The sequence below is a fragment of the Chelonia mydas genome, chromosome 1 (genome assembly GCF_015237465.2).
Source record: "Chelonia mydas isolate rCheMyd1 chromosome 1, rCheMyd1.pri.v2, whole genome shotgun sequence".
Taxonomy (NCBI): domain Eukaryota; kingdom Metazoa; phylum Chordata; order Testudines; family Cheloniidae; genus Chelonia; species Chelonia mydas.
Window position 1 is genome coordinate 155,099,677 of NC_057849.1, and position 26,637 is coordinate 155,126,313.

Below are 26,637 nucleotides of genomic sequence, written 5' to 3' on the forward strand. Positions count from 1 at the left end.
TTTTTTAGCAACAATGAGGCCATAAATTCAGTTTTCTTAAACTTTTTTTCTGCAAGTCATTTATTAACAATGATGCGATATTTGCATTGTGAGTTGCTTGATGGAAAAGCTCCTGTGATGGAACCCTATAATGCATCAGAAGAAAATAAATAGTCTGTATGATACATCATGTCCACTCATACTCTGGATAAACTAGAAGCAATCAATAAGAAAACAAAATGTCCACATGTCTGAAACAAAATGTCTAAATCTTTATTGATTGTACTTTGTTCTTGAAGACATAAGCATATGTTTTCATGAGTGCATCAAGCAACGAGACTTATAGTCAGTTATATATATATCTATATATATCATTACAGATGTTAGTCTAAATAAAGAGTTTTAAAAGTTCATTCTTCAGCACTGGATGAATTATCGTTCATTTTTATGTCAGTTAATAGGTTTTTTCTTCTGTGTCGCTGTAACAAGAACAGAACTCAGGCACAAAAACTTCAAAAGTGCTTTCCGTGCGTTGACAATTCATACAAGTAGTAGAGGAAAATACCCTCAAGTTCTAAATATTTTGGACAGACCACTGGCCTGTGTTGAGCCAGGAGGAAGAATATTTGTCTTCTCTTCTTTTTTGAAATATATAATGAATGAGTATAGATTCTAACTGTCCAGTATGCCATTTCTCCAGTTAAATGCTGCATTTGATCCATGGGTTAACGTCTTAACTGGTGGGTTAATCATCTGCCATCTATTCTCCTCTTTAAGCTCTTCACAGAAACACATGCCCAGTGAAGGTATCTGGAAAAACAGAGAGATTTCAGCAGGACTTTGTATTAGAACTTTCCTGAATACACTGGAAATGGGGAAGACATACCATATAGATTGAAAGCACAGTGTAATTAAACAGTTTTCATTGTGGAACAGGGGTGTGTACCTTGAGAGCGTTTTAGGAATACATATCAAGATATTCTCCCACTTGACCTAAAATGAGTTGGTAGCATGAGGGAGTCTTATCTGTTGGACAGTAGTGGAGCTTGTGTCAGCTCCACAAGCTCTTCCAGAGATCTGATGATCAAGCTATGTTCTTTCTATTTCATACATCATCCCCAGTAATAAACACACTGCTGACCAAATTCTCCCCTCCCTAACACCAGAGCAACGGGTAAAATGGAAGGGAAAATTTGGCTTACAGAATCTTTGTTACTGGTGATTCTGGTACAAACCAGAAAGCATTGACTGGTCATCTGATCCCAGGATGAGCTTGTAGTACTGGCAACACACATCACCTTTTTATTCATAAAGTGAGCAAATATGATTTGGGCTCACTGAGACACAGTGAACATGGCACCTCACTGTACCGCTTTACAGACCGACTTTTCCAAATGGGAGCTGTGGTTTCTTGACGTAGGCCGCACAACACCTTGGGAGATGCAGAGGGGACACAGTTATCCATCTTAGTGACAGACAAACCAAGACCCCAAGGGGTAGATTTTCAAAGGCACACCTGGCAGTTCGGTGTGTACCTCTCAGTGACTTTCAATGGGAATTTGGTGCCATTGTGCCTTTGAAAATCTTCACCAGAGAGGACATGACGTGCCCAAGGTCACATGGCAGTTGACTGGTAGAACTCACATCTTTTGACAGCCAGTTGTGTGCTAGAACTACGGAGTGCAGCTCCCTCCAGAATCAGAGAGTAACTCTCGTTCGTGAGCAATTGAAAAAACAAACAGCCCATTGCTTGACTATGTTCCTTACTGAAAATATACCAAGGAGAAAATGGTGGGCAAGAGCTTCCTGTTGGAAAAACTTCTTACCTTTCTAACCAATGGGGCAAAATCCTTGCTGTCTCTGGCGGGGAGCCCTAGTACAGGTCGAGTGAAGGAATCCAGGGATGAGCCATGACCCACTATCAGGATGATACCTGCGACACCAAAATAATTAAAGGAAGGAAAAAAGAAAACTGTGACTTTGCAATTCACTGCGTGTTGGTTATGCTTATTGGCTGTTTTTGTGTTGTTCATCTTTGCAGAGCTGTGTGACATATAGACTGGGCGGGTGTAAATATTTGGTATGTTTGGTATGTTTCATGCAATTCAACTAATGAGAGCAAGCATTTGCTTGCGGGGGGGGGGGGGGAATGAAGCTTTCAAAAAAAAAAAAAAAAAAGAAGAGAAAAGAAGCTGCCTTACAGCATCAAGTCACATCCTGACAAATTAAGACTCTGCATATAATATGATTTAGCAATGGAGTATTTTACTGCCTTATGTTTAGTCTTGTCTATTTCTATTTTAAGTAATAGATATATTAATTTAGTATGATGTTCAATAATCTACCTCAAAGACAGGGCAATACCAAGCATCCACATTAAATGTATTTCATATGGCAAAGCTGTTTCTGATCCTGTCGTTGAAAACATGAGGCTCTGAACGCGAGAATGTGAAATATTTACCGTTTCTTGTACAGTCACTGACAATCTGTTTTATAACTGCAGAGCATCTGCTTATATACTCTTCATAACTTTCCGATGGCACCAGGGAGGAAAGTGGGAAAGTACATCTGATAATAAAAACCACAGAGGAGTCACTCATCTAGGTAACATTTGTTTCTCTATTAGGACATTATCAACATTATCAAAGCTCAGTAAATAAACCGGTACCTCTACACCATCTCTACCGGAGAGATTGAACTAATCTGAAGCATGGTACTTCAACTCACACCAAACAGTAACTTTCTCTGCAAGTAGTCCAACTGAATCCAGTAGAGGAACTCACAGAATAAGATACTATCCAATGTGAATAAGGGTAGCAGAAACCATCCCTTAGTAAGCCTCACAATGGATCATGCAGTTTATAAGAATTATACCCGAGAAATGCTTGTGTTTGAAAAAAACAAAAACAAATATAGGCTCCTCCAGGCAAGAACATTAAAAAAAAATCATTGTCCAGGTAGGATGGATTTTAGGCTTAAAAACTGAGCCAAATCCTGAAGTCCGTACTCAGTTCTTACCTATACAGAACTCCCACTGACACCAATGATATGGCTGATTCCAGGATTTGGCCCCTTGGCTTTAGTGTCCCTTTAAAAATCCCTACCTGCGCCTGCTTTGACAAAGCAAATTAAACAATCCTTGTTTGCTTTTTACTTAAAAATAAATCTTTATAAAGACCAGTAAGAATATTTATTAATATTGGGCCAGTCTTAGGATTTTGGGCAGTTTTGCCTTCAAGATCTGACCTGATAGTTTCTTTTACGTATAGGTGTCCCCTGCATGTAAAAAATAGTGTTTAAAAATTAAGGGCCAGATCTGCAGCCGCTATAAATCAGCGTATCTCCACTGAACAGCTGAGGATCTGGCCTGAAAGATTTAGGGTTCTGCCATCAAGTCTCGAGTAAACGGACAAAGGAAAGTTTTTATTTCCTTCATTATTTCTTCCTGTAAAGTCACCTCTCCTGTTAGCTGGAGACCTGCACAGCTACATGTTGCTCTGGCACATACAATGACTGTGTTCCGGGAAACTACACCAGCTAACTTCTTTCAACCACACAGAAGATCAGAATCTGATCAGCTTATCTCACCCATTTAAAACCAGCATGCAGCATGAGCAGTGAAAATGTAGAAAGTAGATTGATGTACGGTAGGGCTATTGTACTATACCTGTCAGACAGTACAAAAGTGAATTTCAGACTGTCCTCAGAGCTTTTAAACCATGGGACCAACACTGAATAAGAGATACAATGACTAGATAGGCGATTAAGTGTTCCTCCTCTACTTTTACAGGGACCCATTCAACACAGTATCCAAGCACCAATTCAGATAGCAGGGAATAAGTAGTAACTAAAAACCTGTGAGGAATGCAGATATCTTTCAGTGTGTGATCATCGATACTAGGTCATTCTGTGTATTACAGTAGTGCCAAGAGACCCCAAGTGAGATCAAAGCTCCATACTGTAGGTACTCTACATATTGGATATGTGTGGAGGCAGTCCCTGCCCCAAGTAGCTTGCAATCTAAATCGACAAGAAAGACAAAATGTGAAAGAGGAAACGGAGGTAGAGAGGTTAAGTGATTTGCCTAACAGATCAGTGGCTGATTCAGGAACAGAACCCACGTATCCTGACACCCAGTCCAGCACCCTATCCATTACAATGCTGCTTCTTTAATGCCATTAAAGATCAGTTTAGTTTAGACTGAGTACCTCTATTGATGGGGAGTGATCAGGGACCTGACCAGAAGATGATCATGACTTTTACTTAAATAATCTAAATGTGAATCAGTGGGTAGAGATATCTTACTTGACTTTGCAAAAATCTCACCACTGAGCACAGTCCTTTCAGGAAGGTTACAGATTTCACTGACTCTTCTGTGACCTAGAGATGCTATCTTCTGCAAAAAGTACTCGAAGTGATGTGAAACCTTGATGGCGTCTACTAATTTGGAGAGCCCCCATGGTGATGGAGTATTTGAGGACTATAATATCTGTATATCGATAGCAAGCATCAGCATTACTGAGCAAGAGTCAGTGATGGCGTTAAAAAGCAAAGCTTAGACCTCAATTGGCCTGGCCATAAACATGGAAAAGAAACACGTGCAATGGCTCTTCCCAAAAGAAATAATAGTGAGGATTCTGAAGACAGGAGGAGCCAAAGGAGTTGGAAGGAATGGTGTTGCAAAGTTACATGTATCGGGAGAATATGGTAACAGTAGCTACTGGAGACAGTGGATTTTGACCCTGGCCATGTGATAGGAATTAACCTTTTTAAACTCTGATTTATGGCAGATGACTGGGGCTAGGACATAATAGTCTCTTATAATCCCTCACGTGGGGTGGGGATAGAGCGAATAGAAATGTGAGCTTTACTCCTGAATGACACTCGGAGGAAGGAGCACAGGTTTCAGCAGGGAAGGGTTTGGAAAAGGCACCAGGAAGCCAGTCTGTGTGCATATGACTAGAATGCTAGCTGCAGTTGCAGCATCTCTACAAACAATTGTCTTATTAAAGAGCCAGTTTTGTTTTAGAAACATGGAGAGCTCTCATGTTATTATCCAGCACGCCATACATGCAACATCTGGGGAAGGACGCTGCACTGTTTTCACTGATGTACAAAATGCATATTTATAGTTTATTTAGATATTTCAGTTGCTGGCTGGCTGCAATGTTGCAACACTTTACAGTTTTCCCCTCCACCCATTAAGTGCTTTACCCATCTTCAATCATGGCCTGTCTCTATGGAGTCTTATAACAACTGATTTTTTTTTTTTTTTAGATTAGTGAGTTTGTATGGAAAGTGAGAAACTAGGGAAAATAGTAACTTTGCTGTGAATAATTTTGAACCTAGGAAAATGAAAGGGGTTGTCTATTCACTCACTCTGAAATGAAGGATTTTGCTCTGTGTTGAGAAATACTATAAAGGCACAACACTTTTTTACTTGTCCACACATGGGAAACCCCAGAGTTACGGACCTTTATTGACCGAGTGATTTTTCTGGGTTTGGCCATGCACTGCAGGGGTAATGCAGCATGGCACTGTGAACAAGAAAAGAGGCTAGAATAGATTCAAGGCCTGTTGTCGTTTCCTGTTCTGCTGTGGTTTACAAACATTCAGAACCTGCACCAAACCACAGAATTACATTGTGGAAGGCAGGGACCAGAAAGGAGACTTTGCCGAGTCCAGTGATTATTTTTGAGCAAAACAAAAAACAGCACAGAATGCAATGCAGAAATCTATTTTAATGGAACATTAACATCCTGACAACCTATAAAATTAGAATGACAGATGCCTTGCTTTATTCATCTCTCTTCCCCCAACACCTTTGGGCTGCCCCTGGTTCCTACAACTCCCTACTCCAGCGTGTGTGGGACATGGGGTCTGTCTCCCTTACACTTGCTGTTTAGAAGGGCTTAGTTGAAAATTGGTGACTTTTTCTTACTGTTGAGAAGTTCACATGTGGACCTGTGCGAATCTTGGCAGCTACGGGATCATGTGAGATCAGCCCTCATTGGGACAAATTCTGAAATCCTCACTCAATTTTGAGCTGTGCACCAAGGAAAGGACTTGACCTCCCCAGCTCACCCCCCATCAAAATGCAATACAGTTCTTTCTTGGCTGAAATGTGACATGACAGGGGAATTTTTTCACATTTAGCAAAACATGGCTCATAGTTTTTAGCTAAAAGTAAAACAAAAATATGGATGTCCATCATGAGAGTCTAAAATATTTAGATAATCAACCATAGGCCTGATCTTGCAAACTTGAAGTCAATGCCATTCACTTTGATAGGAACAGGATTCAGACCCTACGCACACACTCACCCATCTGTATACATGTAAGAATGATTTGCCCGTTAGTATGTCACCTTGCCCAAAAGCAGTGAATTATGTCGTGAAAGAACTAACTATATATCTGCACATCATATCTTGGGACCAAATAGGCTTTACTCAGCCCCTAATCTCTCCGTTGAAGTCAATGGCCTAAATCCTGAATCATTCATTGCAACACTGTCTTGTGGGACTTAAGAACTGCCAAAAACAAGAGAGGTATCAGAAATACACATTAACATACTGTACGTGCAGCATTTACCTGTAACTGGGATCTATATTGTAAGTAGCCTCTGTCAGTTCTGTCAGTGCCATAAAGGAGGGAATTATTTTGTTGGCCTCCCATTTGGTCCATTCAAAGAGTCCAGGTTCTACCCTGATTTTAATTTTTTGTTCTAATTTAAGCCCTGCAATAAATAAGAGATTTTTAAAAAGGAAAAGTGCATTCAGAGCTTTAAGCTTTGACTTCACATGGCACCTTATTCCTGGTAATAATTTTATTAACAAAGTAAAAATATAATGTAAAACAAAGACCATTAAGTACACATAATGTTGACTACATGGAGTCTCAGTCCTTCTAAATACCCTTCTCCTCATGCATAAACAATACTTGGTAAAGTTCTGAAGCTAGCAACCCCGGGGGGTGGGGGGGGGAGAAGAAAGTATATTATATTCTTGCCAGAGTGACTGTAAGTGTAAATTCTCAAACCATTATTCTCAAACCATTATTATTTGCAGAGTGATGCCACTGTGTTCTGTGGGGTACAGAACAAGATGGAGACAACAACTCGCTCCTCAAAGGTGTTACAGGGTAAGTAAATATCAAGAAGAAAATTGTTTTATGCTTTTTTATATACCCTGTAGCTCACTGGGTCTTTGTGGAGCAGTAAATCCAAACCTATAAACATAGTGTTAAAGAAAAATCTCCCTGTTAAAGAGGTAACAGGTTTTACTCTGTATTCTCAGAAAGCCACAGTGATGTGAATTCCCAGCAGAAACGCAGTGTTCCTTCCCAGTTCTGGAATCACAGAGTCCTATCATCCATGGCTTTGTGATTTTAAAAGAAATTTTCTGAGTCACCTATCATGCGGGATTCTTCATTTAAAAAGACTAGTTTTTAATAATGTGGAGGTCTCAAACCTCTTGTTAGCAAAGGCAAACTTCCAGGAGAAAGTCTCAGGTTTCTTTCCCCTCAATGGAATGGAAACACTTGATTTTATGACCAAAATCATTCATGGAAGAGTTAAGTATAACAATTTGAGTCTAGCCAATAAGTTAAATTCTACATACTCTGATATGTCTTTGTCTTATACAATATTAGATTCTGTTTTAACTTTATTGGACATAATTCAATTGAATATGATTGTACTATTATAGCAGGGAAACTTTATTACTTCCTCACTTACCACCTAGCCCTTGCTCTAGACAGAAATATCTGTCAGCCCCGATTAAAGGCAAAAGTAAATTTTCAAAAAGCCATGCAACATTTTAGCTGCTCCACTGTCATTGGCTCAGAAGAAGATTGACTCAGAAATATCCAGTGTGGCATAAGAACATAACCGTTTTGCTAACCTACCTTCTAGCACGTGTTGAGCTGTCTGTACGCAGCGGAGTGCAGGGGAACAGTATACATGGCTAACTGCCTCTTGTTTCTCCAGCAGAGCTTCTCCTGAAATACACATGAGAGTTGCTCTTTACAATCATTAGTACTACTGCAAAATGTTTCTCACAGATATTAGTTTGAACTTTACAATAAACTGACTTTGAATGCGCTCATGCCTCTTTTTAATTCACTTTCCACAAATACTTAATTCACTTTCCACAAATATTCTGGTGAACAAGCTTACCAGAAGGGATATTTGTTGGGAAGAGGAAATGCTTATGCTCTAATAAATGTGTTAGTCTCTAAGGTGCCACAAGTACTCCTGTTCTTTTTGCGAATACAGACTAACATGGCTGCTACTCTGAAAGTAGAAAAACAGTCACAGAAAGTAAATTTTAAATTTGTAAATGGCACTTAGAGAAAGACAGGTATTTTCACCACAACCCTTTTTCTGAGAGTTATACTCATCAAAGCAGGGAACAGAAACACATCATGGATAGATGTATTCAATCTGATTACCCAATACAGCTCAAATATCAAATACTCCCAATGAACTGCTCTCACACAGTCTACAGACCAAGAAACCGCATGTCCTGCCCCACTCTAGCTAGCCAACAGAGATGCTACAGTTCACTGCTCCGGTTCAGACTAGAAGCGGAATGTACAGTGTTGTGGCACATTGCTCTGACCCTTCCCTGCCATAAGGTAGCAGGCTGGCTCTTGCACTACATGAGAAATTGGCCCTGCTCTCCACCCTGCTGTAGAGTTCCCACGTGAAAGAGAAAGGTCCCTTTCCTGCTGCCCATAAAGGAACTCTACCAGTTACGCTGCCAGGAAGCATTCCTATGGTAAAGCCAATGTGCACTTTCACAGATTACAGAAGTCTTTCTTCCACCCCTTTTCATTCCTATTAGAATAATATCTAACTTACCTACAAGTCTAGACTGGAAAACACCACAGCATGATAAAGGAGGATCATATTCAAAATGTTTGATGCTGTCTCTTCGTTTTGGCAGACTGGCAGGGAAGTTCAGATCTGCTCTGTGGTATTTTCCTAAAACAAAACAGAACATTTCATCCCTCTATATAAAGGCCGTAGTAATACATACATAACACATTTCTGTTATGCATGCACAATAATTTTCTTCTGCATTTTAGGCAACTATTTCTGAAAACCCAACCCTAACTGTCCCCTTGGTCAACAAAAGGAGTGAGTGATTCCTTAATATTACCTCAGGGATACTGCATTTTACATTCACCAAAGCAAACCAGGGAAATTGTTGATTCACTATGGCCCAGTTTCATTAGGTTCTGGGAAAGACAGCCAGGGGGAGAACCCTCTGACAGAATGACACATGTCCTCTGAGTTCCAGAGTAGCAGAACACCAGAGAAAACAGATGCTCTGTGAAATTCACCAGAGACATATATTCACATCAGAGTGGTGGAAACCCTTTTTTTCCATTGCCAAAGTTATCAAAAAACAATGTTTTCATAGCAAAATAGAAAAGAAAATAATTCACAGATTTTAAGGCCAGAAGTGCTCATTATGGTCATCTTGTCTGATTTCCAACATAACCCAGGAGACCATGAGCAAAACACAATTCCTCTCCCTCCCTCATGCCCAAATGTATACATATAAAAATTTTTTTCACCTCAGAATCATGCTTTGAAGGCCAAAAAACCCTTCAACCTTGACTTTCCACCTAAGCCAGTGTTAACATTTTGTCATTTCCCCACAAAATCTCATTGTCTGCTCCAGTTATTCTTGACTGGGTTTGACTAGCACAGCGTCATGATTTTGATCAACACTGTAATTTTGAAAAGCTATGGCTATCCACACAAAATAGGGAAATTTGGTCATTGATCAATTTTTTAAATTTCTGAAAATGCTGGTGAAAAATTAATGTTTTGCACATCAACTTGAGACAAAAATGTAAAGTTTCACACAGCTCTATTTGTGCAGTATTGCATATGTAGGATGACTACATGGGAAGTACAGTGACTATAGATCGTATATCGATTGTGCATATCTCAAATACAGTAGAACCTCAGAGTTCTGCACACCTGGAGAATGGGGCTGTTTTGTAACTCTGAAATGTTTGCAAAAAGAAAAGGAATACTTGTGGCACCTTAGAGACTAACCAATTTATTTATTAAATGTTTGTAACTCTGAACAAAACATTATAGCTGTTCTTTCAAAAGTTTACAACCAAACATTGGCTTAATACACTTTAATATGTGTATTGAACTTTATTATGCAGAAGAAAAATGCGGCTTTTAACCATCTTAATTTAAATGAAGCAAGCACAGAAACAGTTTCCTTACCTTGTCAAACCTTTTGTTTAAGCGTTCCCTTTATTTTTTTAGTAATTTATGTTTAACACAGTACTGTACTGTATTTGTCTTTTTTTTTTTGGTCTCTGCAGCTGCCCGATTGCATACTTTTGGTTCCAAATGAGGTGTGTGGTTGACCAGTCAGTTCGTAACTCTGGTGTTCGTAACTCTAAGGTTCTACCATATCACTTTGACTGTATGATACTACTAGGCTTTCTGTGTCTGAAGGGTATTTCTGAATAACTGCTTTCTTCAGCACTAAAGTTCAGTCTGGTTCGCAGACATTTACAAGTAGTAATTTAGACTTTACGCATCACTGCCATCATGGTACAATATTTTCTTTTCAGTCTGGTTTGCTAAGGTCCAGTCCTCCTGTTCTTTTACGTACCATCTGCAGTTAAGCACTGCTGAATCCAGGACTTCCCAAAAACATGATCCACTCTCTCCCCATGGCGCATCACCAACAGGCCTCTTCTGAGAGCCACAGTCTGAGAAAGCTGGATGACATGACCCATTTATATTTTAGTGTTATTAGTTAATTTTATTGCAGTGGCACCTAGAACCTGCAACTGAGATCAGGCTTGCAATGTGCTGTACACACATACTAAAGGACAGTCCCTTTCCTGAAAGGCTTACAATCATTTGAATAAACTAGACAGACAAAGGGTGGGAGAAAGGAAGTCGTATTATTCCCATTTTACAGATGAGGTGCTTAGACACACAGAAATATAAGGCCTCATCTACAGTCCACTGAAATCAATGGAAAGAGAACTATGACTTCAGTGGCTATAGATTAGGTTATAAGACCATGTTTACACTAGGAAAAAGGTGTTTTAACAAACACATGTTAAAATACTAACATAGACAGAGCAAGCTGGATAAGGAGAATTGGAATCCTGACAACACAGACAGACCTGCATTCAAATTTTCCACTGTACACTGCATCTTATTATATCTCAGTAGCGACAGATTTTGTTTTGCGTCTGAGGGTGTATTTATGACACAAATGGAGGAGTGGTTGTAGCACAGAGAGACATACCCATGTTAGCTTTAATCTAGCTCGCACAAGGTAATGATAGCAGTGAAGATGTGGCCGTACGGTCCCCAGTGTGGGCTAACAACCCAAGTATGTACTCAGGGTCCCCGGTGGGCTTGTACTGAGGCAGCTAGTCTGAGCTGAAATCCATGCCACTATGATTGTTACCCACGCTAGCTAGATTAAAACTAGCATGGGTGTATCTACCCATGCTACAGTCACATCTCCATTTGCTTTGCACACATGCAGTACCCTTAGAAGGAGATATTAATAAACTGCAGTGGGAAGATTATGATTCAGGGTTTTGCAGTCTTGCTTTTCTGTTTTGAGGGAACTTGAGTGCAGGAGCAACTTCCATCATAGGGCCTCTCAAAATGAACATGTGAACTTCTGCAAGAAACATACTGCAGTTCAAATTAGGACTCCAACATGGAGCTGGGCTCTGTGAGAGAAGGGAGGAGGAGCACACAAGCTGTGCTGTCAAGGAGGTGTTATGCCCATGGAAGTCATAATATTTTCAGGGTGCTGAAGGGAACACGATGAGGTCTGGTTTTGAGCAGGACATCCTCTACATTCTGGCTGCTAGCTACATTCTTCTGGGGATTAGTATTTCTAAGAGCCTTTGTTTCTAATGTGCAGGGTTCTTGCAAATTTCAGGCCCCTACCAGGTCACAAGAAAGGAGCTGCAGACAGAATATACTAACGGTGCTACACACACAAATGCACCCAGGTCACATGAACATCAGACCCCATGCACCCAAGTGAGGAGCCCATCTGAGAAGTTGAGATTTAGTCAAATTCTTGCCCTTTGCTGGGCGATCTGTTAATAAATACTGGGTATACATTGTAAAAAACCAAAACCAAAACAACCCCCCCCGAGAAACAAACCACATCAATTTTGAGGGCAGAGGTTAAAAATTTAAATCTGCCAGTGTTGATGGTGACCCTTTAAACTAATTTACTGTGCTACTGTCTTACACACCTATTTATTATAGATATATATAAAAACACATAAAGACATTACAGACTAGGTGCTAAGATCCTACTATAAGGCATATAAATATCTAAAATAAAATCAATTTGGCCAAGGAAGTAGAAACAAAGGGCCCAATTCTGCTCTCAGTTACACTGGTGTAAATCCATTGAAATAAATGGTGTTATGCAGGCCTCAGACTGGTATGAGAGACGAATTAGGTCCAACGCCTACTGTTAGCAATATCTGCACATTGCTCCCCAAGCCGTATCTCCACAGTTGGACACAAGCCTTGCTTATATTTAGAGGATCTGTTTACTCCTTGCACATAAAGAAAGCTGACAGCTGGAAACTATGTATTTTTTTCATTTGCTTTGCTATTTTTTACAGGCAGAGGCAAAGAGTCATTAAGAAATGTAAAAGCAATTTCTCTATAGAAAATATTGAAATTTGATATTAAATGTTCATTTAAAAACATGTATTTGTATAAGCATGTTACCTGCACTGATATTTATGCACCTGTCAAAGAGTAAGAAATGAAGAATTATTACCTGGAAAGCAAGTGTTTGGGTTACACTCTTTGTCATTATTGGGTTATGGACTTCACCATTCAGTTTAGGTCTTGGTTCATTTTCATTCTTGGGGAGCAGTCCTGAAGCTGGAGTTAAAGTGTATTCTCTGTGGGAAAAGTAGAAGCAACAGACAGATGCACATAGAGAGGTGGGATTTTTAAGATCTGATCTTGTATCCAGGTGAAGTCAAAGGCAAGATTCCCATTCACTTCAGTGGGAGCAGAACCATAAAAAGTTTTGACATGCTTTGCAAAATTGTATATGAGAAAGTCTGATCCCACAGTACTAATATAAGTGCCAGGCTATTGCCAGATTGTGGTTAATAAATAACGTTGCCCCTTTTGACCTGAGTGGCTAGTCAAAGTTCGAGGTCCTGGAGATGTTTCAGTTGGAAGCAGAAACTGAAGGAGTCTTATTGATGTAGTTTTATTTATGTACAACGAATGTACGAAGTCCTGCTTCTCTGAATGCCGGAGAAACCAACAACAAAGAAGCAGTTTCTTAGTTTATGGCACCAAGTCTCTTTAGCCAACAAACCCACAAGATCACTCTCTGGCTTTTTCCAGAATCATACTACGCTTACTGGCTATTGCTTCACTTTCTCTCTCTCTCTCACACACACACACACACACATGCACACATGTACGCACGCACGCACACGCAAACGCACACACCCCAAACCTCCTCTGCCCACTCAGTCCAAACTCCTGGGCAGGTTCACAATCCCTGTTTGCCTTAGGGGGGAGCTTCTGATTAACTTATCCAGACAGTTATGTTAATTGAAGGAGGCGTTCACTCCCAATCTCAAAGAGGTTTGTGATCGATGCAGTCACCAGTACCTCTCAGCATAACGCTCCTCCTGTTTTAGCACTGCCCATAATTCTGATGGTACCCAAAATGATGATACCCTGTATGACCCACGCCAAATGATACAAGGCTATCTACATATGACAGGTTTCAGAGTAGCAGCCGTGTTAGTCTGTATTCGCAAAAAGAAAAGGAGTACTTGTGGCACCTTAGAGACTAACCAATTTATTTGAGCATAAGCTTTCGTGAGCTACAGCTCACTTCTGAGCTGTAGCTCACGAAAGCTTATGCTCAAATAAATTGGTTAGTCTCTAAGGTGCCACAAGTACTCCTTTTCTATCTACATATGACCGCTGTCTTTCTGTCAAGATGTTTTCACATCATCAATCCAAATTGATTTAATTCCCACCCAAAACCCTTTGGGATTTTTTACTCCCTGACGGACTTTCCTTCAACCACCTGGGCAATCCCTATTGTTTCTGTGGAATTTGTTGGCTGAAGCAGACCCTGCTCATTCTGTTTGCATGGAGGTTGTGGGCTTGATCTCTATAACAACTTTTCTAGGCCATGTCTACACAACAACACTACAGAGCACAGTCAAGGCCGGATTTAGGGGCAAGTAACGCAGGCGACTGCCTGGGGTGCCGGGATTGGGTGGCGCCGAACTCGGGGTACAATTTTTGGTTGTTACTGAAAAAAAGGAAAATAGAAGGTATGAAGTAAAATGTTTCAGGTATTCCATATGTGGATTCATTTTTCACTAACCTCCTAGAATGTTCTGGACCTTGTAGCATCTCATGGAACCTTCCAGACTTTGAGAACTACATTTTCCTTGAACCTCCTAGAATGTTGTCAGCCATGCCCTCACTAGTATATCGGGGCGTGGCGTTGCCAGTCAGTCAGTGAGTGAGATATAAGAACAAACTGATCTGAAGTGAGAGCCTAGCTGCAATATTGTGAACCTTGTTTTATTGTGTAATTATGAAAGTGTACTGTATTTTAAGACTTAAGAGTGTAAGTAGTGATTAATAAAGGACATATTTAATGAGATGCCAGAGATATCTAGTGAATCTATATCTATGCAACAATATAAAAGAAATACTGTTTCTTCTTTTGCCATGCTTTACACATAATGTTTGAGGACTTTCTAAGACTGCAGAACATAGACTTTTGCTCTCCCTAATACTGTCTATTTTCCCCTGTACAAAAAAGATGCCCATGAAGAAGACGTCAGGAGCTCAGTATAGGAAGTGAAAATCTCAATTGCAATCTAGTTTGCAGTCAGGGGTAAATTTAATGGGAAGATATCTGAAACAGAAGAACATAGACCAGACTTTAAGCAGTTGTGATCATCCCAGTGCAGAAGAAATTGAGGAGTGAAGCATAAATGATGGAAGTCTTATTACTAAGGAATTAGCAGATTTACCTGAAGATAAGGAATGGAAATGTGAGGAAAGTGATGGAGAATCATCCAGTTTTCCTGGTGGCATAAAGGAGAGTGATGATAAAGAAGAATGTGGCTCACATGAAAAAGAGAATAATGACAAAGAAAAATCTGGTTTACATGAAAAAGAGAGAAACGATAAAGAAGAATCAGCATGATGACAGAAACAGCTGTGAGAAAAATTGCACATCACAAATCAATACATCAGATCCTTCTTTATGGCCAGTGATCCTAAATGCCGCCAATACGGATTGCACAATTTTGAACAGGTCAGACAAAATCAAGGATATGAGATTTCCATTAAATGAGCAGAAGCGACACTTCTCAAAGTCACACTGTGAAAGAGTGCTCAAGTATGGTGGCAGGTTTCAGAGTAGCAGCCGTGTTAGTCTGTATTCGCAAAAAGAAAAGGAGTACTTGTGGCACCTTAGAGAATCCGATGAAGTGAGCTGTAGCTCACGAAAGCTTATGCTCAAATAAATTGGTTAGTCTCTAAGGTGCCACAAGTCCTCCTTTTCTTTTTGCAAGTACGGTGAGAAACTGAATCGGCATTGGCTAGTTTACTCGAAATTAACTGACAAAATGTTCTGTTTTTGTTGCAAAATATTTGACAAGAATGCCAAATTGTTGCTTTTGCTTTCTGGGTACAATTACTGGCATAATTTAGCTGATGCTCTGAAACAACATGAAAAATCACCAGGCCATATTACAGCCTACTCTAAATGGATGGAGGTCAAATCCAGGCTCAAGCTGAATAAAATACATAGATGCAGAAAACCAGTGCATTATTAATGTAGAAATCCAGCAGGGGAGGAACGTGCTTGAGTGTCTGATCTGAATTACCCTCTTCCTTGCAAAGAATAATTTGATTTTCTGGGGCTTGTCAGATAAGTTGTTCAGTGAACATAACTGTAATTTCCTCAGTCTGGTAGAGCTCCTGGGAAATACGACGATGTCATGCATGAACACCAACATCTAGTAGTTCATAGAGAAGCAATGGACCATTACTGCAGCAAAACAATTCAAAACAAATTGAGTGACCTTATGGCAAGGAAGGTGCTTGATAACATATTGATGCAGCTTGGCAAAGCAAAGTACTACCCTGTAATAACGAACTGCACTCCTAACATTAGCCACAGTGAAAAGATATCATTTACAGTAAGATTGGTTGACGATGAGGATGGCTGCATCCAAATAAAGGAACACTTTATCTGTTTCTGGTCTGTGGACGACTCTACTGGGAAAGGCCTAACAGAACTGTTTATGAACATTTAGAATTAGAATAAAATAAAGCTTCAGGACTGCCACTGGCAAGACTATGACAACAGTGTGAACGTGAAGGGAGGAAACAGTAGCGTCCAGGCACGGATCCTTGTGCTGAATCCAAGAGCTTTCTTTGTGCCTTGTGGCCGCCATTCCCTCAGCCTGGTTGTGTCAGATGCAGCATCTCTCTCTTCAGAGTACTGCAAAGGAGATAAGTCCTGTTTTCAGCATCAGCTCTCAGGTGGAAGATCCTCGTGGGCAATGTTACAAATCTGACCATGAAGCCACTAAGTGACACTTGCTGGGAGAGGCACATTGACAACATAAGATCACTGAGGCACCAAGTAACTGTGGTTTACGATGCCCTGATGGAACCGGCGCAGTAGAGTAAAGCCAAGGCCTGAGTCCGACACGAGGCGCAAAGCCTGGCAAACCAGATCACTGACTTCCAATTTTTGGTCTCAACTGTGGTTTGGCACGATATCCTGTTCCAAATAAATGTTGTAAGCAACGCATTACAAACTTAGTCAATGGACATCGCAACCACTACTACTTGGATGAGAAGCTGCCTTGATTTCACTGTGGCCTCCAGAGGCAACAGATTTGAAAATGCCATCACTGCTGCCAAAGAAATGGCAGAAAACTTAGGAGTTGAGCCTGTCTTCAAGGAAACATGCATTCATCAGAAGAAGAGACAGTTTCGTTACAAGGGCAGAGATGAAGTGAAGGGAAGCTTGGAAGAAAAATTCAATAGGGAGGTTTTTTTTTTGCTCACTAGTTGACACTGCTCAAGTGTCCATTGAAGAAAGGTTCAGACAAATGAAGCACCACGAATAGAGCTGGGAGTTTTTGTAGCTGCTGGCAGATAGGAAAACACTCTTGAACAATTGTACAGACCTTCACTGGACGCTGACACATGGAGAATGTTCGGACATCAATGATTAAAGACTTGTTTGTCAAATTAGACAACATTCATCATATTTTGCCACCCGGGAAACACTCTCCATTCAAAGTTCTCCAGTTCATTCATGATGCAGAGCTGAAGGACACTTTTCCTAATGTGTGAATAGCTTTGAGGATTCTGCTCACGCTGCCATTCACAGTCACGAGTGGTGAGTGCAACTCTTCGAAGATCAGGCTAATTAAAACATATCTTTGTGCGACGCTGGCCAATGACAGACTGACATCACTTGCTATTTTATTGCTTGACAATGCCACTGGCCAATCTTTGAATCTCTCTGAAGCTGTGCTTCAGTTTGTGGGGACAAAGGTGAGAAAAGTGACCTTTTGAACTAAAGGACTAGGTTTAAATTCTAAGACTGTCACCTACTGTAACACTAATTAATACTGGTTCACCCAATGTTGGTGCACAGTTCAATTTCTTGATTTTAGTATGTTTCAGTTATTCTTAGAATTAAAAAGTTTCTATAAGCTTAGAGGAAACATTTTTTTATTTGGTTATATATGGCATGAATAAATACAGATTTACAGATTCTACCATGCACATTTATCATCTTATATGACAGGGATAAAGCATGTATGCAAATCGTGCATCAAAGTTGTGAAATGGGCTACAAATACAGTAAAAAATAAGATATTCAAAAGTTTAACAAATGGGGTGGGGGGAGCGCCAAAGACACTCCTCGCCTGGGGCACCATTTGGTCTAGGGCCAGTCCTGAGCACAGCTGTGCTGCTGTAGCGCCATAGTGCAGATCCTTCCTACAGTGAGAAACGGGGTTTTTCCATTGCCGTAGGAACTCCACCTCCCTGAACAATGGTAGCTAGGCCAATCGATGCATTCTTCTGTCGACCTACTTTGCATCTATGCCATGGGTTAGATTGTCATGGCTATGGTGCTCAGGGTTGTCAATTTTTCCCACTCCTGAGCACCACAACTATGTTGACCTAACTATTAAATGTAGACCAGGCCCCAACCTCAACTTCCACAGCTACATTTTCAAATGATTCAAAAGGAGAGGAGGGAGGGCAGCCAAGCTGAAATTCTCTCTCCGCCCTGCCTCCCCCACCCCCGGAACAGTAAGCTCTAGGATCTGTGTCCAATATGAAAGGGGCAGTCCCAACAGCCTTTTTCAGCTGTGACAATGCTAAAGCTCACCCTGCTGTCCACTGAAATGGTTTCCTTGTTTTGCTATTTGCTGCTTGTCGGAAGCACTCAGCAAGCAAATGGGGATCAGTTCTTCTTTCAGATCCAGAGGAGCTTTAGCAGCTAAGATTCCTCCTAAGATGCTGGGTCTCAAACTAGATTTCAGCTGCTCCCTATTTTTCCTGTGCTGCAAAGCTACCACAGTGTGTAGCTGGTACAATGGTTTCTGGCCCCTGGGGCAAGCCAATTTGTTCATTGCAAACAAACAGCCTCCAAACCATTTTTCTCATCTGCGCTATATCTTTAAAGGGAACATCCACAGACTGAATTTGTAAAACACCTTTCCTGGCACTGATTACGCAGTTATTAGCCATAATCAAATCCAAGCCAAGCTCAAATCCGATTAGCTCAGCCACTGTTTCAGCCACCCAGACCTCTGGCTTGAATTCCAGAGGTCCAATCTTCAAACCCAATTTTCCCAGTTTTTGGATGGGTTTCATTGCCTCAGTCACTGTCTCCATTTGAGACCAAGGAGGGGGTTCAGTTATGGATCCCCTGTTCCCTAGCTTTTTTAACAGGTCTGGTTTAATAACTATTATATTTGAGCCAGTGCTAATCACCACTGTGCATTTTGCAGATCCTATTACACACTCAATAGCCAAACCCCCATGTTTGTTCAACTGCGCACATTGAAACGAAAACTGAGGGGCTGATGCTTGTACCCTCCACCACCTGTTGCCCCTTCAGTGTGGTGTTCCACCATTTCCTGAACTGAGACAGAGGCTTTCACTACACACTGGTGACAGTCTGTCTTGACCTGAAATACAGTTTTAAAAGTCCTTCTTGTTGGTGGCCAATTTTGTCAGCATTTGTCAGTATTAGCATTTAACCGACTGTTTCCTTTAAATTTTGTATTATTGCCAATTTCCCTTCTTTACAAACCAAATTAATCAGTTTTTCTAATCATTCAATACGGTCGTGAACCAGAATAGAATCCCCTCTTTTGTCATATATATTAGACACAGAATGGTACTTACAGGGCTCCTGGCATTCAACTTCTATCTTCCTCACTATCAGCTGTTTCCTCTACTGGTGCATTGCTGCAAAGAAATGTTCGAGTTCTGTGGGAAATTCCACAGGCTCTCAGAGTGTCTTTGGTCTCCTTTCACTGATCTTGATCTGCAAGTCCAGCTCCAGCTGATCATCTAGAAATTGCCATTGCCTATGTATCCTGGAAGGCCTCATTCCTATCTGGGTATGCTGTGAGCACAAGCCTCTGCAGGTCCTCTGCCAGATGGGGATTCTTCTCTCTTTCTAGCTGTTAGCTGCATTCTGGCCTGCTCAGATTGATGGCTAGCTTCAAAGTGCATGACCAGGGCTTGTACCAGGTCTGGATAACTCTGTCTCTTTTCTGCAGGTAAGTTCTGCAGCACTTTCAGAGCTGGGTCACCCACGTTGGCTGCTAGTAACCCCCTTTTCTGTCCATCTGCCATTGATTTGAGCTATAATGTTGAACTGAGCCAAATAAGCGTCCTAGGGAGTTTTCCCCTCCCTTTTGCATTATCTGACCTGGGACAGGCTGAACGCTCCCCTCTGGGCCTTTGTAGATTACAAACGGGGTGAAATCTGTTGCAAATATCTGGTCTTTCCCAAGTCCTCTGGCTGGCTCAATTTCTCATCCAGGTGGCTGCCTGCCACTGTGTTCTGTGATATTTAGATTTCCTTCTGGAGCCGAATTTTTCAACTCCTTAAGTCCTTGCTGCAATTCATTTCAGTTAGCAAGTTCCAAATTGGCCAAAGCCTGTTTGATCTCCACTATTTTGTGGAAAAACTTCTAGTGTATGGCAGTCAGACTGTTGGTCGCCTCATCAAGCCATTTTACCGTTCCAACCCAAGCGTGTTTCCCAATCTCTCGAGGCACTTTGTAGTTGCTCCTCCAACAAGGATCTTATCTCAACCTCCAAATTTTCTCTAAGCCCTTTCTTGGAAATCTCTTGTTTTAGGCCTTGTTTTAATTTCTAGTGGCCATTTCCGATTTCTATAGGCATCTCCATTATTTGTTCCATCTTGGTTCAACAGGAATACCATAATCTGTATCCTTGGAAACTGGATCCTACTACTACTGTGCATTTTTTGACCCATGTGGCTAGTCAAAATTCAGAGCCCCAGCCATATTCCAGCTCAAAGTAGAATTGATGGAGTCTAGTATTTTCTTTGATGCAGTCTTGTTTATGTAAAAGGAATGTACAAAGTCCTGCTTCTCTGAACACAGGAGAAACCAAGAACAAAAGGAGCTGTTTCTTAGTTTATATCCCCAAGCCTCTTTTAGCCAACAGACCCCAAAGCTCTCTTTGTGTGGGTCACACTGTACTCACTAGCTACTACTTGGCTTTCTTGCTTTTTGCCTTTGCCTCTCTTTCTGTTCTGTTTGTTCTCTCTCCCCTCATATGCACAACACAAACAATACTCAGCAACCCCCCTCTGCCCTCTCACTCCAAGCTCCTGGGAAGGTTCACAACCCCCATTTATCTTAGACCTGGTCTACACTTAAAAATTAGATCAACTTAGCTAGGTCACTCATGACTGAAACAGTTTGTGCCTGGAGGACCACAGTAAGTTTGAACTAGCCTCCCACCCCTGGTGTAGACATTGCTAAGTCAATGGGAGAATTATTCCACTGACCTAGCTATCACTTCTCAGAGAGGTGGATTAACGACATCAATGGAAAAACCCCTCCTGTCAATGTAGGAAGCAGCTACATTGTGGTGCTACAGCGACACAGCTGCAGTGTTGTATCTGTGTCACTGTCGCTGCTCTAATGTAGACGTGGCCTGTGTCGGGAGGCTTCTCATTAACTCAGCCTGACAGTTACATTCAAAGAAGGGGACATTCACACCCAGTCTCAAAGAGGTTTCTGAATGATGCAGTCACCAGTACCTCTCAGCATAACAATAATAACACTATCATACCATATGCATTCAACGAAGGTTAAGGTAGTAGCTGCCATATGTCCACCTCTGTAATCTTGTGAACTGGTACAGGCATGTGGCGGGTGGGAAGGCAGCACATTCTGCACCTCCTGAAGTCAATGAGAACACTTCCACTGACTTCAGGCCTGGATCAGGCTCTATATAGTTCTAAGGCTCACCCCAATATTTAGCCTAACATTGCAGTTTTGCCCCATGAAAGGGATGCAATAATAATGTGCCATTCAAGGAGACTTCAGAAGATGCACTTTTACGCTTTTCTAATACTTGAAATCCCCAAAACATGTATATTTAAAAAAATCTGCTCCCTTGAATAAATAGGCCAATAGACTATGCAATGATGTGATGATCTGGGATGTATGTATATATTTTTAGCTGCAGTCTCAGTACAAGGAATGAATATTGAAAAAATCTGATTCACAAATTAGAGTAAAGCCAGATCTGTACCAAACCTTCCAGTTAGCTAGTTTGTGATTCAGGCAACCACATGAGCAATGGGTTAAGCCGAACCACACTCTGGGGCCTTCAGTGCACTATAGCAGTGTCCACACAGGACAATACTGGATAGCAAGCTAGTGCACTGCAGATTCACACCTGGGCTTGCCGCACAGTAACTTGCCATGTAGACAAGCCCTAAGCTGCACACCTCAGGAATAACTGCAGGAGGATTGTGCTTCCTGAAGAGACACCCATCTAATACAAAAATTTCCTCCTACTTCCTCCTGGTGGATAGTAATTTAATTCTGGTCTATACCAGCGCCAAATTACTACAGCTCATGTCCCCCCCATGCTGACTCATGTCCCCACTTGGCCATTGAGTGAAGGGTGGTGGAGCTAAGGCTTCATCTCATCCCCACCCACCCACCAGTTGGTGGGACAAGTAGGTGAGTAGACCTGCTTTTCCTACATAGTCAGATCTAAGGACTGTGTAGCCCCAGGAGGGACATAAGTGAGTCCCTAGTCCATGGGTATGCTTCCTGTGCCAAATTATTTTATACACTTACCAAAGCATGCCGTTTCTGACCTACGAACTGTCCCGTATAATGTTAAACAGATATTAATTCATGGCAAGGAGAGTGTGTAAAACCTCTTAAATGTGTCAGACAGGAAATGATACACAGTTAGCTCCCTCCCTTCAAGGATACAGCAAGGACTGTTTTTCAGCTTTTTGTGTAGAAGCTAAGCTCTTATCTATAAATACCATCTGCAGAGCTTGCAACTACAGAGCAAAATGCAGCACAGAGACAGATGCCTTTGAAATGAGGTAAAATCATCAAGATCAAGGTGGCCCTATGTGGGGAAGCAGCCTCCACATTTCCTCATTTCTAATTATCACTATAACCTCTAACAATGAAAAACAAGAAGAAAGAAGATGCAATAAGCAGAACATAGGCTAAGGGGCCGATCTGTATTGCAGAATATTTTCTTCTAAAATTCATTAAGATTTTTAAGTTACACGGGGACCAAAAAGCATCTGCAGCCACAGTCCTTTTATTTTAATGTTCCTAAGCCCTCTAAAAACAACTTGCGCCAAATTTGGTATGAAAAGTGTTCCTGGGTTGAGTCTTTGAACGCCAAATTTCAGTGTAGAGTGACTATACCTGAGTAACAATCACTTATGTATAAGACACAAATTGGTCTCTGCACTCATGAAAGAGACTCTTGAATTGATAGGACAGACACTCCTCTTCTGTGACACAGGCATAGGGGAACAAACTGGTGAGTAAATGCAACAGGGAGCATGGATGTGGGAGACATTACAGTTCCAGTGCATATTTGTCCCCTGCCCTGAAGTCCATGGAAGCCCTCACGCAAAATCTCTGCATGCTAGAGACCCTGCAGTTTGAGGATTCATACCAGGGCGGCTGGAGGGCACAGCTCTAGAGAGCATTCTTCAGGGTGTGTTTCCCCTCTAACCTAAGATTTGCTAGCAGAAATTCTTGAAAGATGATCCTTGTCTATATTTTAATAGCTCCAAGAGATGTGTTCACATGAGAACTTCAGCTATAGAATCTCCAGCATTTTTCTATGCATGGACTCTATGGATTTCTCCATCTTATAATATGCTGAATGAAGACAGCATGAAAGATTTTGTTTTCCACTAGCATTCAGTCCATGTCACAAAGACCGATTCTAAAGATATCCTGCCAGACCTTCCTGTACAATAGCATTTTGCATTTCATATAAATATAAGTTTATTTGAAACTGAGAGTTTAAAGTCATTCATGCAGATTCAGTGAAACTATTAGGTACCTAAATTATTATTATTATTATGGAGATGTATATGGTGCCACCCCGGTTAAGGTTGGGTTCTTTTTTTCACTTAAGCAGGGATTCAGCCTCTTTGTTTTATATGAAGAATGGTACACCTTCCCCACATTTCCAGTACATAATTTGTTCAGTGATATAAAGTTTTCTATAAATTTAAAAAATATTAATTAGTTTGAGTTATACTTAATTAAATATCAGCCATTTAAGAAAGTTTAGATTTTGTGTCTCAATTTTTCAGATATCTTTTGCCAAACTGATTAATGATTTTTGGCACTTGAACATTGGCCCACTTGTACATTATAACAGCATCGAAGAGAGTGGCTACTTGTAAAGTTTATTATTTATTTTTGATGTATTGAAAATATTCATCATAATGTTTTTTTCTCCATCACGTAAGTTGACAAATATTTTTTTACTTCAAAGGAATTCCCTTGAATCTCAGTTTTCATTTTTTGAAAAATATGTTTTCATTTCTTATGCTTGGTAATAAAATCTTAACCCTCCCCCCCACAAAAGAGTGCTTTAGTCACTAACTAGCAACATTACATATTTTATTCACCATCTAGCAGTGGCTCCCCTTTCATGAAAAACAGGGTCTCTTTGAAAGTGTCCCGGAGCCACTATGACGTTGGAAATTCTTTCTAACATTAAAAAAAACCGGGAAATTCAGACACAAAAACACTATGGTGTGTATCAGCTAAGGCTTTGTGTGTACATGTTTTCACTAAACTGTGTAGAAGCAATACTGGGATATGTGTGTGTATGTTGAGTCTAATGTGTTTGTGTGTTGTGGAGAGTTTAGGAAAGGGGGAACTGGAAGACTGACATCCTTACTGCAGCAGAGATAATGCTGTGGTGCAATAGCTGTTGTGCACGATAGTTATTCTAGAAATGAGGAGTCTCTCCTTGGGTGGAAGAATTGAAGGTATGTACTGTCGGACGCCTTAAATTTTCATTTCCTTCCTTATGAGGTCTCGTGTCATCTATATTTAACTGATGTACAATGTACAGTTATTATGTATGAATTTCAATTGAGGTAGTAACCAAAATATCCTAGATGTTTTCCAAACACATAAGCCAACATAGTTCTTGCTCTGAAGAAAATTAAAGATCAAAAACGAAGGTGAAATATGGGGGAAAGGAGGCATCCCACACAGAATGTGAAGATAGGCCTGGTCTCTAGTTCTGTTGGTTTGTTTGTCTTTGTTTTGTTAAGTTATGGAGGCAGAGCTGAGATACAGTGAATAGCATGAGAGAGAGAGAACTAAGAGAAAACAAGAGTAGAAAAAAGAAAGGAAGGAAAAGAGAGCTCCACAACTCAGCCACACACTGTATAGGGTCAAAATTAAACTTCCTGCAGCTTGGCTTAATTACAAATAAACTAATGACAGCATGACATAAATTCCAAGCTCAAATCCCCCCCCCCCCAAGTTTCCTCCTTAAGGACTGTTGATGCTTACTGGCTTACGCTGTGTAATTGTGGATGCCACTTCACTATAAATGTGTACACTGCATGCTATGTTGTGTATCAGACCCTATGCCAGCTCTGCCCAGAGAACCACTCTCACCTCCTTATTTCCCAGGTAGTGTTAAGGCACCCACTTCCTGTAATGGGTCAGCAAGAATCAATCAGCATCTTTGCAGGGTTCCAATACCTTCCAACAGGGTGGGTCAAAAGACCTCAATCACTGCATTTGGGAGCTAATATAGAACAGTATCTATAGCCATGCATGGAAATTACAGAGAGGAGCTTTACTAACCTGTGTTTAACCCAAGTATCTGACTCATTGGCTTTTTCTGTGTAATTTTCAGGAAGAAATCCTCTGCAGCCAGTCCGGTGCGAGGTACCAATCACCCAGCCATCACTAACATCGGATTGTTGTGATCGGTCAACATATATCAAATCTCCAGTATTTAGCATTAGTTCATCAATGTTCTGAGGCTTGTATTGGAAGAGTGCTTGCAAGATCTGGTGGGTAATTTAAAAAAGGAAATGTCTTCAAATGCATGCCCGGTCTCATTTCCAGAACATTAATGTTACCAGTGATGGAACATTTCAGAGAACAGCTGCTTAACTATGTACCGTAAATTGTTTCTCTATTTTTTTTAATACTGTAGCTTATTCTTTAATGACATTTTTCGTTATCATAGAGAAAAAGAGTGTAGTGGACTCTTACACTATATATAAAAATAGACGTTTGTTCAGAAAAATCTCATTTTCTGTAACAAGTGTAGAATAGTTTAAAAAAGACAGAAATATTTGTAGGTATGTTTTCCATAATTTATAATTATCTGGCATATGAAAAAAAATACTGTAAGTTTCATAGTGTTGCACGCTAGGCTATCTCTTGTCTTGTACTTAGATCATAAGATCTGTGGGGCAGGGACTGTCTTTGTGTTTTGTTTGTACGGTGCCTAGCACAATAGGGTCCTGATCCTTGACTAGGGCTCTGAGGTGCTACCATAATTCAAATGATATGCTGTACTGATCTGGTTGAAAAATGGTGAAAATGTCATGAAAAAATTTAGACTTTTTAATGAAAAAACTTCACTGAAAAGTTGAAAAATGTTGACCAATTTTAATCAAGAATCCTTTGAGCAGAAAATCCTCAGGGATATAGTCATGCCCTACATTAGGGTATTCAGCCCTTACAGGTTTTTCCAAGGTAGGTACAGTCAACTAACTTATGTTTTTACTGTTATGCAGTGATCTTGCCTGGAAGAATGCTGGTACTTTCAAATACTTCATGCTTATTTTCTGTCTTCTTATTTTCACACTCCATAATAGTCTAAAATTAAGTTTTCCTGTTTGAGTTTGGAATTAGATCTGACTGGTCTGCATATCAACAGCCACACAATGTCGCATGGTTATCTTCCACTGATTTGAGAATACAATTTTTCAGCCAAAAGAAGCACCTTGCATTGTAATGTAT

The 26,637-nt window shown here is 40.6% G+C and overlaps 1 protein-coding gene across 3 annotated transcripts in view; it reads right to left on the minus strand.

Annotated features, from left to right (window-relative positions):
* Window positions 1-229: 229 nt before the first annotated feature.
* The window catches only part of UBASH3A (ubiquitin associated and SH3 domain containing A), a 47,470-nt gene continuing 21,062 nt past the window's right edge, over window positions 230-26,637 (minus strand). For all 3 annotated transcript variants that reach the window (XM_007064420.4, XM_043538171.1, XM_043538172.1), the window contains 9 exons: window positions 25,465-25,673; window positions 12,807-12,933; window positions 10,635-10,743; window positions 8,843-8,965; window positions 7,885-7,977; window positions 6,571-6,715; window positions 2,441-2,547; window positions 1,806-1,912; window positions 230-789 (listed from right to left, as the gene is read on the minus strand). In XM_007064420.4, coding sequence (XP_007064482.1) covers window positions 652-789; window positions 1,806-1,912; window positions 2,441-2,547; window positions 6,571-6,715; window positions 7,885-7,977; window positions 8,843-8,965; window positions 10,635-10,743; window positions 12,807-12,933; window positions 25,465-25,673 — 1,158 coding nt within the window. In that variant the 3' untranslated portion in view covers window positions 230-651. The remainder of the gene's footprint in view (window positions 790-1,805; window positions 1,913-2,440; window positions 2,548-6,570; window positions 6,716-7,884; window positions 7,978-8,842; window positions 8,966-10,634; window positions 10,744-12,806; window positions 12,934-25,464; window positions 25,674-26,637) is intronic.